This window comes from Labeo rohita, chromosome 15 (genome assembly GCF_022985175.1).
Source record: "Labeo rohita strain BAU-BD-2019 chromosome 15, IGBB_LRoh.1.0, whole genome shotgun sequence".
Lineage (NCBI taxonomy): Eukaryota > Metazoa > Chordata > Actinopteri > Cypriniformes > Cyprinidae > Labeo > Labeo rohita.
The window spans coordinates 37,604,581-37,624,157 of record NC_066883.1 but is presented as its reverse complement, the minus strand read 5'-3'; the positions used below and the strand labels follow the sequence as shown (position 1 = coordinate 37,624,157).

Here is a 19,577-nt window from a genome sequence, read left to right as displayed (position 1 = left end):
TTTCATTTCAGCTTTATTCCAGTTTAAAAAAAAAATTGTATATATAAAGAAATAAAAAAAAAAAAAAGTATAATAAAATATAGTCAGTATAATAAAGGTACAATAATATTAATACAGTTCAATTTTTATATATACACACTTTTTTGTTGTTGTTTTTTTTTTTTTTTTTGGAACATTGTTGTAAAGCGTATAACATATATGAACCTATTTTTGGATTGAAATATATAGAGGGCAAAAAAAATTAATTATGTAAATGTTTTTTTTAAATTATATGTTTTTATAATTATCTTTTTAAAATGATATTATATAAATATATATATATATATATATATATATATATATTTTTTAGCAAATATATTTCTTAGCCAAACTTTGAAATCTGTTTACATTTTTTTTTTTTTTTTTTTTTTTTTTTTTTACCGTAATGCAGTGGAGGAGTAAATGGAAAATTTTGTTGTCCTTTTAGCATTTTATTTTAAAAATATTTTTATTTAGCTGTAATTCATAATTTATTTTGCTATAGTTAGCTGTAATTTGGTTTTAGTTCAGTTTTAGTAACTTGAAAAAGAAAACAGAAAACCTAAAAAATAAAGCCTCATTTAAAATCTTAACTCATATAACAGTATATAAAATGATACTAAAATAACACCAATTGGTGTTTTGGGTTTATAACTTGTATTTGTTGAATATATTTTAAACTAGTTTTATGGTGGTTTTTGACACCAATCAACATGGAAAAGAGCAGCATGAACATTCAGCTAAACGTCTCCTTTTTTTGTTCCACAGACCATGTTTTTAGAGTAAATTTCATTTTTGTTTACAATATCCCTTTATATTACACATACACACACATACTGTCTGTCGGTGTGTGTGTGTGTGTGTGCGTGTGTGCACACTAATTAGATTGTCAAAACTGTCTGATTGACTACAACCCATAATTTCTGGGTGAATCACGGATCTCCATGGTAACACTGGAACGTCGGAGAACAAAAGTGGCCCTTATAGAAAAACACAGAGTGCTTGACATTTACCGAACGCAAGAACAAAAGCAGGAGGAGCGACAGTAACACAATTACACAGAGACAAAGAACGAAAAAGGGCCATTCGTTTCGTTTTCACATTAGTATTATTTTTTTCCTGATGTAGACAATATCACACAGTGATAATTCAGAGACAGAAAGAGAGAGAGAGAGAAAGCAATAAACAAGCATCTTGTGAACAAACCACAGCGTTACTTAGTCCAAATTCACCGCAAAAACCACACAGTACAAAAATAGAGCAACTCTCCCAAAGTCCTTCAGACTGACCCACATTTACGATTCACCGACTTGACTCCTAAACATTCATCGTGTTCGTCTGAGGAACCAAACGGGTGAAAAGCAAACATTCCATTCAATAATATAATCAAAATTAATAATAGAAAAACAGCATAACTTGATCGTCGGTATTCTTACGCATTCTATGTTTGAAACGTCACCGTATAAACATTCGGCATTCGTGCATCGCTTCATAAACGATGCTGAGTTTGACGTATTCAGCAAGCCATGCCAACCGGGGACCAGGGAACAGGCGTCATGTGATCAAGACCCAGAATGCAATGGGGCCTGACGTCACATAAGGAGCGGGATTACACAACAGCCAAATCCACAAACCGTGCTAAACAACGTCCAGATCCGAACACTTAGGACTTTACGTTCAGTTCGGCACTTGCGACACATGCATGATAATGAGGTCCACGTCAGTCTTGCGTTCCTCCGTTAAGTTCGTCAAGATGCATTTTTTTTCGTGAGCCTGAGAACAAAAGAGTCAGTGTTTTCGAAAATACAGAATTAAGACGAGAGCCACTGGTGCCCAAAATGCAAACAAGTGGGCGGAGTCCGAAATGCAAATCAACAAGGCGGAGTCCGAATGCAAACTAATTTGCAGAGTCCAAAATGCCAAAAAGTGGGCGGAGTCCAAATGCAAATTAGTGGGTAGTAACCAAACTAATTCAAGATGGAGTCTGAATGCAAATTAGTGTGCAGAGTCCAAAATGTAAACAAGTGGGCGGAGTCCGAAATGCAATTCAACAAGGCGGAGTCTGAATGCAAACTAATTTGCAGAGTCCAAAATGCCAAAAAGTGGGCGGAGTCCAAATGCAAATTAGTGGGTAGTAACCAAACTAATTCAAGATGGAGTCTGAATGCAAATTAGTGTGCAGAGTCCAAAATGTAAACAAGTGGGCGGAGTCCGAAATGCAACTCAACAAGGCGGAGTCTGAATGCAAACTAATTTGCAGAGTCCAAAATGCCCCAAAAAAGTGGGCGGAGTCAAAAATGCAAATCAACAAGGTGGAGTCCAAATGCAAATTAGTGTGCAGAGTCCAAAATGTAAACAAGTGGACGGAGTCCGAAATGCAAATCAACAAGGCGGAGTCCGAATGCAAACTAATTTGCAGAGTCTAAAATACCAAAAAAGTGGGCGGAGTCCAAATGCAAATTAGTGGGTAGTGACCAAACTAATTCAAGATGGAGTCTGAATGCAAATTAGTGTGCAGAGTCCAAAATGTAAACAAGTGGGCGGAGTCTGAAATGCAATTCAACAAGGCGGATTCTGAATGCAAACTAATTTGCAGAGTCCAAAATGCCAAAAAAGTGGGCGGAGTCTGAAATGCAAATCAACAAGGCGGAGTGCAAATGCAAATTAGTGGGCAGAATCCAAAATGCAAATCAACAAGGCAGAGTAATTGCAAATGCAAATTTCCATTCGGACTCTGCCCACTTGTTTACATTTTGGACTCTGCAAACTCATTTGCATTATTAGTTTTTCATTCGGACTCCGCCTTGTTGATTTGCAGAGTCTGAATGCAAATTAATTTGCAGAATCCAAAATGCAAATCAACAAGTCAGAGTCTGAACGCAAACTAATTTGCATTCAAAATGCAAAACAAGGCGGAGTTCAAATGCAAATTAGTTTGCCAAGTCCCAAATGTAAACAAGTGGGCAGAGTCCAAATGGAAATTAGTTTGCAGAGTCCAGAATGCAAATCAAAAAGGTGGAGTCCGAATCCAAATTAATTTGCCGAGTCCAAAATGCAAAACAGGGCGGCGGAGTCTGAATGCAAATTAGTTTGCCAAGTCCCAAATGTAAACAAGTGGGTGGAGTCTGAATGCAAACTAATTTGCAGAATCAGGAATGCAAAACAAGATGGAGTCCGAATGCAAATTAGTTTGCAGAGTCCAAAATGTAAACAAGTGGATGGAGTCAAAAATGCAAATCAACAAGGTGGACAATGAATGCAAACTAATTTGCAGAGTCCAAAATGCAAAACAAGGCGGAGTTCAAATGCAAATTAGTTTGCAGAGTCCAAAATACAAACAAGTGGGGGGAATCTGAAATGCAAACCACCAAGGCGGAGTCCGAATGCGAATTAGTTTGCAGAGTCCAAAATGCAAATCAACAAGGTGGAGTCTGAATCCAAATTAGTGGGCGGAGTCCAACAGAAACATGCACAGTTCACTGTTCTTCTAGCTCTTCTTCCTCTACGTCTTCCTCGTCGAGCGAGACGACGCCGGACGAAGCCACGTCTGACACCTTCCTGCGCACCGAATATTCCGGCGGGAGGCAGCCTCCGCAGTCCTTACAAGGCGTGTCCTCGTCTTCGAATGTCTCCGAAAACGTTTCCAAGCAACAGGGGGAGTGGCCTCGCCTGTGCCCCGCCCTGTGTAGGCGGGCTAACAGTAGCTCCTCCCCTCCCTGAAGAGCACCGAGGATCTTGGCGGTGAGGTCGGCGGCGGGCGCGTCCGTGTGACGCCCCAGGTCCCGCAGCAGCGGGTGTCTCTCGTCCAAACTGCACATGCTGGAGCAGAGCGTGTCTGACGGTGACCCCGGCGAGCCCACGGGAGGTGAGAGGTCAGCGCCCACACCGCTCTCGGCCTCGCACAGGCCACGCCCCCGCAGGTGAGCCTGACACACCCGAGTGTGCAGGAGATCCCGCAGGTAGTGAGGGTACGAGGACAGATCTGAGAGGAGACCACAGGTGTGTTAGAATTACACAATACTTAAATCAATATCGTCAAGGATGTTTACAAATTTTTACCAGAAAACCAGATAAATTTACCTGAGAAGCAACATCGTAAGACAAGCAATCTATTTTTAGTGTATTTTTCTTCACTCAGCTGGCAAACAGTTTTTCCTTGTTTTAATCTCATTTCATAAATGCTTAGTTACAAACCAAAAATTATATATAAATAAATTAATAAGTTAATAAAATAAATGAATGAATGAATGTGTATATATATATATTTATACATACACACACACACACACACACGCACACACTTTTTAATACTTTTTAGTTTTTGTACTGATTTATTTGTTCATGCATTCATTCCCTAAATTATGTACTATTTTAAATAAAATTAAAAAATGTTGTCTATAAATAATTATTAATATATAATTAATTAGTATATTATAGTATCTATCTATCTATCTATCTATCTATCTATCTATCTATCTATCTATCAATAAGTGGTAATAATAAATAAACTAACAAATGAATAAATATGAATATTATAAAATATTATATACGTAATTATTAATTTATTTATCCATCTATATCTCTATCTCTATCTAAAATACTAAATATATATGTAATTTGTAATGTTTCCTTGTTTTTTTTTTACTTTTTATTTATTTGATCATTTATTTCTGCATTTATTTATTCATACAATTCTATATCTATACACAATTTTTGAGTGTGTACAAATTATTATTAATAATAATGTAATATATAATAAATTTACTTATCTATCTATCAAATTGTAATATTTTCTTTTTTACTTCTAATTTATGTATTATTTGTTAATTCGCGGATTTATTTATTTACCTTTTTAAAAAATATATATATATATATATATATATATATTTATATAGTTGTGTCTATAACTGATTAATAATTATTATATTTATAATTATTTATATATTATATATATATATATATATATATATAATTATTAATATTTAATTAATTAAGATGTAATAATATAGGTGTATAATAATTATTCATTTATCTGTCTATCAATAAAACAAGTAGTAATAATAGACTAATAAATGAATGAATGAACAAACAAATGAATAAATATGTAAAATGTAAAATGTAAAATAAACATCAAGTAAACACATTAAAAATGATGTAAAATGAAGATATATTTTTGTTTTTACGTAAATAGTATACAAATATAATTGCCATAAACAATTTAAGCTGCATTATTTTAATTTAATGGAAAGTTACATGACAGTCACTTCAGTGTTTTCCCTGTTCACTTTGGCTGAGAGTTTCTCTTTTCCAGAACGGTGGTTATATATTAAAGATCAAATATGTCCTGATTGTCGCGCCGCAGCAGCGTTTGTCCTTCAACAGTTAATTGGCGCTGGAAGCGCGTCGTTACGCATCTGGTTAGAACACGCTGTAAACCTGCAAACTGTATCCGTACAAAGAGACGAGCTGGATGCGGTTCAGCTTCACTCCCTTCACTCTCTCTCTACGGTCTGCCGCAGCAGAACACATTAAACTTGCAAGAGAAATGAATGCTGGGATATCAAATAGCGCCGGGGAGCAAAACGAGAGAGAGAGAGGGAGAGAGAGATGTTTTCTGAATGAAAGTAGGGCACTAGGACAATAATGTCTGAGCTGCATTTCTGCGTTTAGTTTGATGGGAAAATAAAAATAAAAATAAATGAAAGGACAAAAGAAAGAACGAATATACTGAGATGCTGCAATTATATCTGTGTGCTGACACTGTAATAATGCTTTGAGAAGAATAATGCGCAAATGTTATTTATTTATATAAATAAATTATTTATATAAATAAGTTATTTATTTATTTATATAAATAAATAAATAATTTTTTTTTTTTTTTTTTTGGTATGTGTGTACCTGTGCTCTGTGTAACAGGCTCATTTGCAGGTAGAAAGTCTTCGTCATAAGAATCATCATTAGACTCGTCACCGTCCACTGAAGACCAGGCACGAAGCTTTGCCTCTGCAATGGCGAACTGCTCTGCCACTCCTGATAAAAAAAAAAAAAAAAAAACACAATTAATGACTTTACATATTTCACACATCATATGTACATCACATTTAATCTATATCACACACTGTGGCGATTTGATAAAATGTAGCAGAGGGTATGATGCATCGCCATGGATACAGGATGATTTGAGGTCTTATCGGCTGCCACATAGAACCCACATTTGATTGACAGGTCATTTGAAAAGGAACATTGCGTTACACACACACACACACACACACAGCTCTGTTCAGATGCGCTATACAGTATGTGGTGATTGGGTTTGAGAGCCAATTAGCTAATTAAAGTTCTCTCCGTTTCTCACTTTATTGACAGGACAGGACAGGAGATTTTATTTTTCATGTACCACAGATGCACTTGCAGCATATCTATCTATATATATATATATATATAATAAATGCAATAAAGCAGCAGACAACCAAAAATCTCAAAAGGTGCTAAATGAAATAAAATAAATGACAATAAAACAAAGCAAAATAAATAAAATCTCAGTAAATTCAAAACAAAAAAGTAAATTACAAATAATTAACACAAAATCTCAATAGGTGCAAAATAAAATAAATTACAATAAAGCAAAAGAATTACTGTAAAATCCCAATGGGTGCTAAACAATATAAAATGATAAAATAAAATAAAATAAAATAATTAAGAAATAATAAATAAAATATAATAAAATAAAACAAAATAACTACAAATCTACATAGGTGCAAAATTAAATTAATCAAAATTAAGTTAATGTATTTACAGTAGGAAGTTTACATAATTGTACAAAAATTTGTCATGGAACATGATCTTTACTTAATATCCTAACAAAAAAAAAAAAGAAAAGAAAAGAAAAAGATCATTTTGCCCCATACAATGTATTTTTGGCGATTCTGTGCTACTTAAGATTGGTTTTGTGGTCGTGGTTCACAAATTAAAATCTCAATAGGTGCAAAATAAAATACAGTAAATTTAAATAAAATAAAAATACAGGAAAAAAAAAAAAGTAAGAGTAGAACTTTGTTTAACCAGCTGCAACCAAAAGACCTGATTGACCAGCATTAAACCAGCATGAAAATGAGTAATTAATGAAATATATGGAATAAACAATTTTGGTGCATAAATGCAAAATAATCGTAAAGTAAAAGTATCAAAACCATTTCTACATCTATCATTGGTCAGTCAAACAGATAATCCCGCCCCCAAGCATCCCCCACACATCATTGGTCGAGCCAGAAGTTGACATGTCAGGCTTCTCAAACAAACGGATCAAAATGTTCTGAATATAGTTTGAGTCTCTGTCTCTCTCTCTCTCGCAGCTTTGCTTGCGTTAATTCATAGATTCATCCTTCCATTCATCCTTTACCCTTCGCTAAGGGCTTGGTCAGCAAACACACTCACACAAAGAGTTTTGGCAAATTTCCTAGAGTTCAATTTTATCCACCGAGTCACCGAGTGTGTGTTTCCGCAGAACGGACAGTAAATACACACTCAGACACACACAAACTCACAAGGACATTTACAAACCTCAGCTGTAAGTGAACAATCCTCACACACAAACAAAATGACATGAAAAGGACAATCCTGCGACATTGACAGAGAGAGAGCTGTGAATGAATTCCTCTCAGGTTCAGCCCATAAATCGTCATGTCGTTGCAGGAAAAACGCTTCGTCATACCAAGAGTTACAGAAAGTAACCTTCAGAGGACAGATGGGCTCCCGTATCACCTCTTCCTCATGTTAAGAAAAGGTCAGAGGTACGAATGGGAGTCATTTAAAGGATTGTTAAGAAAGCGGAATCATTAAGCAAACAACCGATAACTCATGAGCTCGATCATTAGTCTGATTACTTCATTGAAGGAGCCCGGCTCACAAGAGTTATTTCTCCATCAGTCAAACTGGGTTGTGTGGTTTGTTAGTGAGGTCAGTGCAACAGGATTATTTATTATCTCAGATATCTGAAAATGCTCTGAATTTTTATGATTTTCTATAGTTGTGTTTTTGCAGTTTTGAAGCTGTTTGAAACATCTGTTTACTTTTACATTTTAAAGGCAAGATGCTACAGTAAAAAAGTGGTCAGTTTTGAGATTTTGGGCTGTTTGGCTGTTCATAACATGCTTTTTATGACTAGTAGAAAGAAAACATCACAAATGCACATTTATGCGTTTATTTGATTGCACTTTATCTATTTGTGCCTGTAGATTTCAAAAACAATCCTTAACTTTAAAAGTTTTTTCTCCACTTCAGCAGCACTTACATACATCAAAACTTAGAGTTTTATTCCTCTCTATATTCTGAAAGTTTTTACTGAAGGGTTTGTTCATATGTCATTGGCATGGTTTTATTTTTGCACTTTATCTATTCGCGTTTGTAGATTTCAGTTACAATATATATCTTTAATGCCCGTTTTCTCTAAATGAGTTTGTTTCACGTCTTCAGGAGCACTTACATTCATCAAAACTTACAGTTTTATTCCTCTCTATCTTCTGAACGTTTTTAGTGAAGGGTTTGTTCATATATCATTTGTGTGGTTTTATTTTTGCACTTTATCTATTTGCGTTTGTAGATATTACAATATATAACTTTAAAGGCCTATTTCTTAAAATTAATTTGTTTCTCCACTTCAGCAGCACTTACATAAACCAAAACTTAGAGCTTTATTCCTCTCCATATTCTGAAGTTTTTTACAGAGGGATTTGTTCATATATCATTTGCATGGTTTTATTTCTGCACTTTATCTATTGGCATTTGTAGTTTCCAGTTGCAATATATAACTTTAAAAGCCGTTTTCACAAAATTAATTTGTTTCTCCACTTCAGCAGCACTTACATAAACCAAAACTTACAGTTTTATTCCTACCTATATTCTGAAGTTTTTTACTGAGGGGTTTGTTCATATATCATTCACACTCGTTTACAGAACCTTTTACTCCTAAAAACATGATAAAAGTGTTTTTTGTCAGTCAATTGACAGCATTTTCTGATTTATGCAGTAATAAAAAGAGAAATCCAAAATCCCCACAGTAAAAACCTTTAACTCTAATATGACAACAAAATAAAACAAGAATTTTGAACCTGGCTTTATCCAACGTTCAGTTTTATTACCTGGAAATTTAAGCAAATTAGTGCATATTTAAAAAGATAATGCCTCATATGTGTATTTAACTATAAAATTTCAGAAAACTTGTAAAATAAAGAAAGTTTCCTATTCTTATAGTAATTAATCAACTGGGAAAGTATGGTGATATCAGTTTAAATTTTACAATTTTCACCTGTAGTGTCCTTGCCTTAAAATGAAATGCAATAAAATAACACAAAACGTGTAAAGTTAGTTGTTATATGATGGTTAATAAACTTGTTACTAAGAAGACAAAACTTATGTTTCTCTAATGTAATTCAATACTATATACCGAGATAAAAGCTTTTGATATGGTGACATGCCTAAACTACTGGAACTGATTAAATAAGCACTGGCTCTCCAGCAGTCACTGACCTGCAGCGAAACGTGCCTCCTGCTCGCCCTCGGACAGATGCGAGTATGACGTGAGGTGTGACTCGAGGGCGCTGGGCGTGTCGGTAGGTTTACACCAGCCCTTCCACTCGATCAGGTGAGCCACGCGGCCCTGCGCCATCGCCGTGGGCTTCGTCACATGATCTTTGACCACCTGCGAGATACCTGAACACACACATACAGATGCAGGGGTCAGTGACCTGCACGCTGCATAATACATGAGGAATAATCCAGGTCACTGTCATGCTGTCAATCAGTATGACACAAAGGACTCGTGTTTACCGTGAAGATTTAGTGAGCTGCAAGCTCTTTTATTCAAAGTGTGTGTGTGTGAGGGTCAGGTTTTGTGATCTTTGTGGAGACCAAATGACCTGAGAACAATACAGCATCTCAATAGAGACGCTTCATGTTCAAATCTATTGTTATTTGCCATTATTACTAGTAACTTTTATTACACTACCATTAATCAGTTTTAAGTTACTGCGTTAACTATTGAGAAGGTTTTAAAAAAAGGTGCATTAACTACAACAGGAACCTAAATTAAACTAAATAGATATCTCACTACTGGTTAACATTAACATTAATCAGCATGAAATTATTGCATTTTAACTACTGACAAAGTTATAAAACTTAAGTTTATGTAACTTAATTTAATACTATAGAGAAGGATTTAAAATATGCACCAACTACAATGGCAGCCTAAAATAACTAAATAGATAATTGTCTATTGATTAGCAATCAACATTACATTAATGCATTTTAAATATGGACAAGGTTATAAATAGGTGCATTACCTACAACATCAGCTTAAACTAAACTAAATGGATATTTCACTGTTGGTTAACATTAATGTTAATATTGTGTTTTTACTATTGACAAGGTTTAAACAAAAAAAAAAAAAAAAAGGTGCATCTTCTACAGCATCAGCCTAAAATAAACTAAATGGATATTAGACTAGATTATATATTTGTGCTATTGGTCAACATTAAATCAGCATTAAATGACTGTCCTGAATATTGACAAGGTAATGAAAGTTACATCACTTACAACAGCAGTCTAAAATAACCTAAACAATTATTAGAGTTTAACATTTACATTAATCTGCATGAAATCAATGCATTTTAACTATTGACAAGGTTATAAAAAGGTGCATCACCTACAACAGCAGCTAAAAATAAACTGAACAGATTTGACTATTGATTAACCCTAATCAGTATCCCATGAGGTCTGCATCTAAATTTGATGTAGAAACAAATTTCACTCCCAAACTCCTAGTAAATTGCAATTAATTACAAAGAAACGGCAAGTAACATAATTAAACAAGAAACGTTTAAGCAGAAACACTGAAACACACTTTACAACTTGCATTTGTTTTCTCGTAAATAAACATGTAAATATTTAAATCAATATGCAAGCAGGAGGGATTATGCGTAGGATCACATTTATTGTCAATAAAATTAACAGAAGTCAGTTCTTTACCGTGAAGTGAAGATCTCGCCAGCGCTGCGATCTCTTGAATGGTGAGAGCTCGTCTGGATTTAGGTAACATGTCGCTGCTGTCCTCAACATTTACCTGAGAGATTTAAAAGATTGAAAGAAGAGTCTTATTTCAAACGGTTTCATTTTAACAAGAATTTCTGCTTTTCTCCTCTTCTCTAGTTTGCTTTCTAATCTAGCTCTCTAATAGACCTGTATGAATATTCACTTGTGAAATCATAAACGCTGCACTCACACACTTAACTTCAAGACTTAGCGATGTGAAACCTCCAACACGGAGCACTAGGAACAGGTTGTTGATATTTAAGCAAAATCTTGGGCTCAGAGTGAGAATCCCTCAAGAGCAATGCTGCTTTCAAGACCTTCACGTCTCAGACAGCAGGTTACAGTGTGCGTGTATGTAAGGTCACATGTGTTTCCGTGCCTTTAGTGAACACAGGGGACGCGCAGCGACACGTGCACCTGGCGTGGTTGAACCCTCCTGAGCATGTATGAGGTTACTCACGGGGATAAACGCATTAGCCAACACGTCATGGCACAGTTAGTGTAGCGGGCGGCAAAATAACAACAGATACATATTGAAATAAAAAGCATGCAAGCCCCATGAGCTCTCGACATACATGCTGATAATTCCCTACATGAGCTGGAGGAAATAACAGCATTACACTCTGCTGGCGTTCACACACACACGCACACACAGAGCGTCGCCTACTGCCCTACTGAACACGGAGCTGAGATTCAGTCCCCGAAGAGCTCAAACCCAGGAGAACGGCGTAAATTCAATGAGTGTCGCACAGCAGGAGTCTGGTAAAAAAGCTTTGCCATTTTACAGTCGTCTCATTTGCTAAAACTACAGCTGATGACCCGTAAAGTGTTAACAGTGACATCGACCACAGCCCAGACACTCACTAATAGAACAGAATAGAACAGAATAGAATAGAATGCAGATCTTCAGAGCAGCACAGGTCTAGCCTACACCAGTCTAGCCTAGATGGAGAAAACAGTAGTAGATGGAAATAAAACAGAGCAGAGCAGAGCAGAGCTGAATAGAATAGAATAGAATAGAATAGAATAGAATACAAAATAACAGTCTTGAATAGATGATGAGAATAGATGAGTACAGTGGAGTATAACAGAACAGTAGAATAGAATAGAATAGAATAGAATAGAATAGAATAGAATAGAATAGAATAGAAAATAACAGTCTTGAATAGATGATGAGAAAAATGAGTACAGTGGAGTAAAACAGAACAGTAGAGTAGAATAGAATAGAATAGAATAGAACAGAATAGAATAGTGCAGTACAAAATAACAGTCTTGAATAGATTATGAGAATAGATGAGTACAGTGGATTAAAACAGAACAGTAGAATAGAATAGAACAGAATAGAATAGAATAGAATAGAATAGAATAGAATAGAATAGAATAGTCACAGTGCAGTACAAAATAATAGTTTTTAATAGATGGTGACAATAGATAAGTACAGTGGATTAAAACAGAACAGTAGAACAGAATAGAACAGAATAGAATGACCACAGAGCAGTAGAAAATAACAGTCTAGGATAGATGGTGAGAACAGATGAATACAGTGGAACAGAACAGAATAGAATAGAATAGAATAGAATAGAATAGAATAGAATAGAATAGAATAGATTAAAATAATACAACAACAATAATAGAAGAATATTTTATAATGACTTAAATGCAGTAAAACAAAATTTGATGGACAGGAGTACAGTAGAGTAGAAAAGAATAGAAAATGATAGACCATAAGACATAATATAATAGAACAGAAAGACATCAGAGGAAATTGAATAGGAGTACAGCAGAGTCAAACAGAATGGAAAATAAAGTAGGGGGAAAAAATGGAATGAAACAGAACAGAATAGAACAGATCAAAGTAGACTAGACTAGATGGTTTAAAGCAATCAGAATAGTCTATTCTACACTAGTACATTGTCAGACTGAATCTCGACTTCTCTATTTGCATGCAAACCAACCCTCTGAACAGAGACACACACAAACACTGATCCACAGGTTTTATAACAGCAAACACACAGTAATTAAACATGAGCACGTTGAACAGAAGCAGCTGACATCAGGAGCCTCATCTGTCAGTCTGTCTGTGAGTCTGGAATACACACACATCTCATCATCAGAGCATCAGACGGCGGTCGACGGCTTCACAGAGCCCACGGCTTCCACGTTTCAGCACAGAAAACAAGCAAAGACGTGATCCACTGCATTCCCAAACACACACACACACAAACAAAATGATGAATACTGAGCAGTGATACCGGCTCTCCGCTCGCTCCACACAGGAACAAAAGCTTCTCCATTGAGTCGGTCGTCAGCAACATGCCACGTCGCGCTCACACCCCGCTATTCCGCTGGAACTTGGAAGGATATGTGCATTTCTATAGCAACCAGTCACCATGGAACGATTTCTCCAAGGATACGGCGGGCTGGATGCTCAATGACGTCACATGCAGCACGTTTGATCAGAGTTACTGTCTCTCTCTCTCTCTCTCATGAACACACATGCAATCCACACATTACACACACACACAAACACACACACACACATTCCCTATCATGACACCTGTCTCTCTCTCTCTCTCTCTCTCTCTCTCTCATGAGACCTGCAAATACCTGATTATTTATATCAGTGGCAGTGTTGTTTTAGTATCATTGATATACTGTTATACATGTCATTTTTCCAGGTTATATTTTTTGTTTATTATAGTGGGTTGTAGGTCTGATAAGAAAAGACAATGCTAAAAACAAAAAACCCTAAATGCACATAATTAACAACTTAATTAATAATTAAATGCAATTATAATTAAAGAAAAAAAAACACATTTAAAAAAAACTTTATTAAAATAATTAAATTTATAATTAAATTTATAGTAATTTATATTTATTTTCTACTTACAAGTATACACTTCTTAATAATTAAACACATTTATAATTAATACAAAAATAAATGTAAATAAATTAAAAACACATTTGAATGTATTTAATTAAAAAAAGTAAATAAAATGTATATTTATACATTATGTAATGTACAATAAATGTAATTTAAAAATGTAACAAAAGTATATAAAACAGAAAGAAAATAATATAATTAAAATACGATTCACTTTAATGATTGTTAAAAAATATTTATAACGATTAAAAAAAATGATAGTATAATATAACTCAAATCAGCACGTTAATTTTAAGGTGTGGAATCAATTTGCCATTTGAATTTAGTTTATATTTTCCCCCATTTTAATAATTAAATACATTTATAAATCAATTTAAAAAAATAAATGTAAATAAAAAATAAAATGTAATTAAAAATGCATTTGAAAAAGTATTTAATTAAAATTTAAAACAATAACTTATATTTATACATTCACATAAGGCATAATAAATGTAATTTAAAATGTAATAAACTTAAACTATATAAAATCTAAAAAAATATATATTTTAAAGTAAATAAAATGCATTTGAAAAGTATTTAATTAAAAAAGTTTAAAAAATGCAAAATAAAAAAAGATGTATAGTACACAAGTAAATGTCATTTAAAATGTAATCAATTTAAACTATATAAAATATTTAAAAATACAATTCAAAAACAATGAAGTTTAATGATGTTAAAAAAATATTAATAATGATAAAATTATGATATATAAGTATAAATTAATATTTCAAACTCTGAAAAAAAAAATCAACAAATATGAATTGTAGGTTAATTTTAAGGGGTGGAATCAATTTGGTATTTGGATTTAAGTTTACATTTTCCCATCTTGGGTCAAATGAGTGTCAATTTCACAGAACTGAAATTCATAGTATTATGATTTGCATCAAAAACTTGAAATTTCCAACCGAATCAGTCAAGATCAGATAAAAAAAAAGGCACAAAATCTCAAATCCAGGATTAAACAACAGAAAAGAGAAGTTTCTCATGCTGAAACCCTGAAGACATCCCGTGGATTTACTCACTGTAGCGAGGCTCTTAAATGACATGAAGTCAAAGGCAAAACACATTAGCGCCGGATTCCGTTTTTGAAAACCACATTAAGAACTAATTGCTAATTACTCAGAATGACTCGTCAATGATTAGAAAACTAACTAGTGAACACTTAATGAAACTCAGAGCGAGGAACCGAGTCTAGCGCAATTGGGTCGCTAACGAGTTGGCCGCTCGGGTTAATTGGGTCATTATCAATCCGAGAAAAGCTGAGAAAATCATTTTCTGCTCCGAAAGCCGAATCGCAGTCGAGTCGGAAACTCCTAATCAGCTGCGATCTGACAGAAGCGCTCGACAGCGTTTGACTTTCTTCATGTCGCGACGCAGCCACAAGTGAGGACGTTTGGAAGACGTGCCGTTATGTGAATGTAGGCTTCCTCGACCGCTATCCACATAATGATGACAGAAATAGCTTGTGAATGGCAGGCCTCGGAGCGAGACGGCAGAAGCAGGATCCGTGGCCCACTTTCTAATAACGCAGGGCTTCTGCAGAGTTTGGAAATCACACAAAATTAATACTGAAAGCAGCTACAGAACAAACCCATGCAATCTCAAATTAAATCAAGTCTCTCAAATTCAAATACTTAATTAATCAGACTGCAGTACATTCAGCTGCAAGTTGGATAACTGCAAGTTTAAATACTCAAGATGAGTTTATTTAATATTTGCTGATAGAAAGAATGTGTTAAATAAAGTTCTTATTCTTTCTTTCTGACCTAGAGAGAGATACAAGTGTTTATGTTCATTTAAATGCCAGATACTGTTTGCCGTGTGACCATAATACCAATAATAGCCAGGGAATATAATAGCCAGTTTTTATGTATAAAGAGGGACTTTTAATCATAAACAAGCCTGAAATTCAACAGGACTCTTATTTTGAAATGTGTATTCTCTACTACTTCCGGCTGCTCATTCAAAAAGATGAGAAAGATGGGAATCAAAATACCAATAATAACCAAACTAAAAAAAAAAAAATGCATAATGACAGACTTTCAATCATAAACAAACCAGAAATACACTAGGACTCTTATTATGTTATGTATATGCTTAATACTTCTGGTTGTCAATTCAAATGATAAGAAATATGGGAACCAAATATTAACCAATAATAACAACAAAAAAATGATTTTATGCAAAACAAAGGACTTTTAATCATAAACAAGCCCAAAATACACTAAGACTCTTATTTTGAAATGTCTATGCTTTACTACGTCTAGTTGCCAATTCAAAAAGATGAGAAATATGGGAACCAAAATACCAATAATAACCAAACTAATACCAGTAATAGCTAAATAAAACAATGTAAGCAAAATGACTGATTTTTAATCAAAAACAAGCCTAATACATAATGGTAGTTCAGGCTTGGTTATGATTTAAAAATACACCAACTCTTATTTTGAAATGTCTATGATTCACCTCTTCAGCTGCTCATTCAAAAATATAAGAAATATGGGAACCAAAATACTAACAATAATGAAACTAAAAGATTTTATGCATAAGGACAAACTTTTAATCATAAACAAGCCCAATACACTGGAACTCTTATTTTGAAATATCTATGCTTTAATACTTCTGGCTGTGCATTCAAAAAGAAGAGAAATATGGTAACCAAAATACCAAACAAAAAAAATGTTATGCAAAATGAGGGAATTTAAAATAATAAACAAGCCTGAAATACACTGGGACTCTTATTTTGAAATGTCTATACTTTACTACTTCAGCTGCTCACTCAAAAAGATGCAAAATATATAGGAACCAAAATACAAATAATAACTAAACTAATAACAATAATACCAAAATAAAATAACGTAAGCATAATGATTTATTTTTAATCAAAAACACGCCCAAAATACACTGGCACTCTTATTTTGAAATGTCTACGCACTACTTACAGCTGCGCGTTCAAAAAGATGAGAAAGATGTGAATCAAAATACCAATAATAACCAAACTAAAAAAAAAAAAAAATGCATAGTGACAGACTTTTAATCATAAACAAGCCCAAAATACACCGGGACTCTTATTTTGAAATGTCTATGTGCTACTACTTCTGGTTGCCAATTCAAAAGATAAGAAATATGGGAAACAAAATACCAATAATAACCAAAATAAAATGATTTTATGCAAAACAAAGGACTTTTAATCATAAACAAGGCCAAAATATGCAAGACTCTTATTTTGAAGTGTATATTATCTACTACTTCCAGCTGCTCATTCAAAAATATAAGAAATATGGGAACCAAAATCCCAATAATAACCAAGCTAAAATAATTTATGCATAATAATCGACTTTAAATCACAAAACAAGCCTGAACAAGGACTCTTATTTTGAAATGTCTACACTTTACTACGTCCAGCGGCTTATGCAAAATAATGAAAATTATGTGAACCAAAGGACCAATAATAACCAAACTAAAAAAGATTTTATGCATAATGATGGACTTTTAATCTAAAACAAGCCCAAAATACACCAGGACTCTTATTTTGAAATGGATATGCTTTACTACTTGTGGTTGCCAATTTATAAAGACAAGAAATATGAGAACCAAAATACCCATAATAACCAAACTAAAATGATTTTATGCAAAATTAACAATTTTTAATCATAAACAAGGCCAAAATATACAAGAACTCTTATTTTGAAATTTACATTCTCTACTACTTACGGCTGCTCATTTAAAAATATGAGAAATATGGGAACCAAAATTGCAATAATAAACAAGCTAAAATAATTTAAGCATAATGATTGACTTGAAATCATAAACAAGCCCGAAATAAACAAAGACTCTTAATTTGAAATGTCTACACTTTACTACTTCCGGCGGCTTATTCGAAATAATGAAAATTATGTGAACCAAAGGACCAATAATAACCAAACTAAAAAAGATTTTATGCATAATGATGGACTTTTTATCTAAAACAAGCCCAAAACACACCAGGACTCTTATTTTGAAATGCATATGCTTTACTACTTGTGGTTGCCAATTTATAAAGACAAGAAATATGAGAACCAAAATACCCATAATAACCAAACTAAAATGATTTTATGCAAAATTAACAATTTTTAATCATAAACAAGGCCAAAATATATAAGAACTCTTATTTTGAAATTTACATTCTCTACTACTTACGGCTGCTCATTTAAATATGGGAACCAAAATCCCAATAATAAACAAGCTAAAATAATTTAAGCATAATGATTGACTTTAAATAATAATCAAGCCCGAAATAAACGAAGACTCTTATTTTGAAATGTCTACACTTTACTACTTCCGGCGGCTTATTCGAAATAATGAAACTTATGTGAAGCAAAGAACCAACTCATTAACAGCAAATTTTCATTTTTGAGTGAACTGTCACTTTAAGACTTATTTTCAGGAGCCGCAGAGATGCTGTGACAGGAAAGGAAGGAAGCGCGAGTGCCATTTCCGGACGCTGTGAAGTAAAAATGGACATGGAACAGATTGAGAGGAAACTTTGGCACCTTGAGGTAACGGTCCGAGCGCCCAAATGTCGCGCCCAGGCCGTGCGCCAAACTGGTCCGCGTGTTGCCCAAGAGCACCAGGTCGGAGTAGGAACTCCTCGGGCTCCAGTCCACACGCAACCTGTCGCCCGCCACTGTGGGGAAGAGAGGATGAGCGACTCACTACTGACACCTGCTGCCCTGGAGACCAAACCCTCCTGCAGGACGTCCTAAAATATCTGACCACTACTGAGATATTACATACATAAGTCATAGAAAATATATATTATAAATATACATTATTATAAATATTATATTAATAATACATTAACATTATTTAATAATAATAATAATAATAATAATATTTACTCACATAAACTATAATAATATAGAAATATTGATAGATATACTGATTAAAAAAAAATGATAGACAGTTATAAATATAGATATAGAAAGATAGGGTGACCAGATGTTTGTTTTTTTTTTTTATTATTATTAAAAATAAAAGTATTCAGCTATAAAACAAATACACACAATACAAATCTGTCGCTTCCTTATAACATTGAGAAGCAAACTGAACATATTTGTTGTAACAATATTATTTTGGCTCCATAAAAATATATGATTGTTGCTGGGATATTATATAAATAAACAAATATTATATTAATATTATAATAATAATATAATTAAATAATACAACATTATAATTTTATTAATTAGCGTATAATAAATTATGAACTATAATACAAATAAATAAATATATATATATATATATATATATATATATATATAAAACATAATAAACAATATCTTACTACTAATAATAATATTACAATATTAATTATATTTTTACATTGCTCAATATAATAATTTATAATTAATACTATAATTTTAATGATGTACATATCAATGCATAAATATAAAATAAATAAATATAAAATAAATTCTATTAATAATACTAACAATAATAATTTGTTAAAATATAAAAATATATTAATAATAAAATATTAATTATACAATATTAATTATATTATAATTGC

At 33.4% G+C, this 19,577-nt stretch overlaps 1 protein-coding gene across 3 annotated transcripts in view; it reads right to left on the bottom strand.

Annotated features, from left to right (window-relative positions):
• Window positions 1–1,107: 1,107 nt before the first annotated feature.
• The window catches only part of fam131ab (family with sequence similarity 131 member Ab), a 32,417-nt gene continuing 13,947 nt past the window's right edge, over window positions 1,108–19,577 (bottom strand). Inside the window, exons 2-6 of one of the 3 annotated variants that reach the window (XM_051129725.1) lie at window positions 18,559–18,692; window positions 11,041–11,134; window positions 9,544–9,726; window positions 5,917–6,048; window positions 1,108–4,000 (exon numbers count right to left, since the gene is read on the bottom strand). In XM_051129725.1, coding sequence (XP_050985682.1) covers window positions 3,495–4,000; window positions 5,917–6,048; window positions 9,544–9,726; window positions 11,041–11,134; window positions 18,559–18,692 — 1,049 coding nt within the window. In that variant the 3' untranslated portion in view covers window positions 1,108–3,494. Of the gene's footprint in view, window positions 4,001–5,916; window positions 6,049–9,543; window positions 9,727–11,040; window positions 11,135–13,355; window positions 13,514–18,558; window positions 18,693–19,577 lie in introns of those variants that run through there. The other 2 variants (XM_051129726.1, XM_051129727.1) reach the window with 2 other exon arrangements.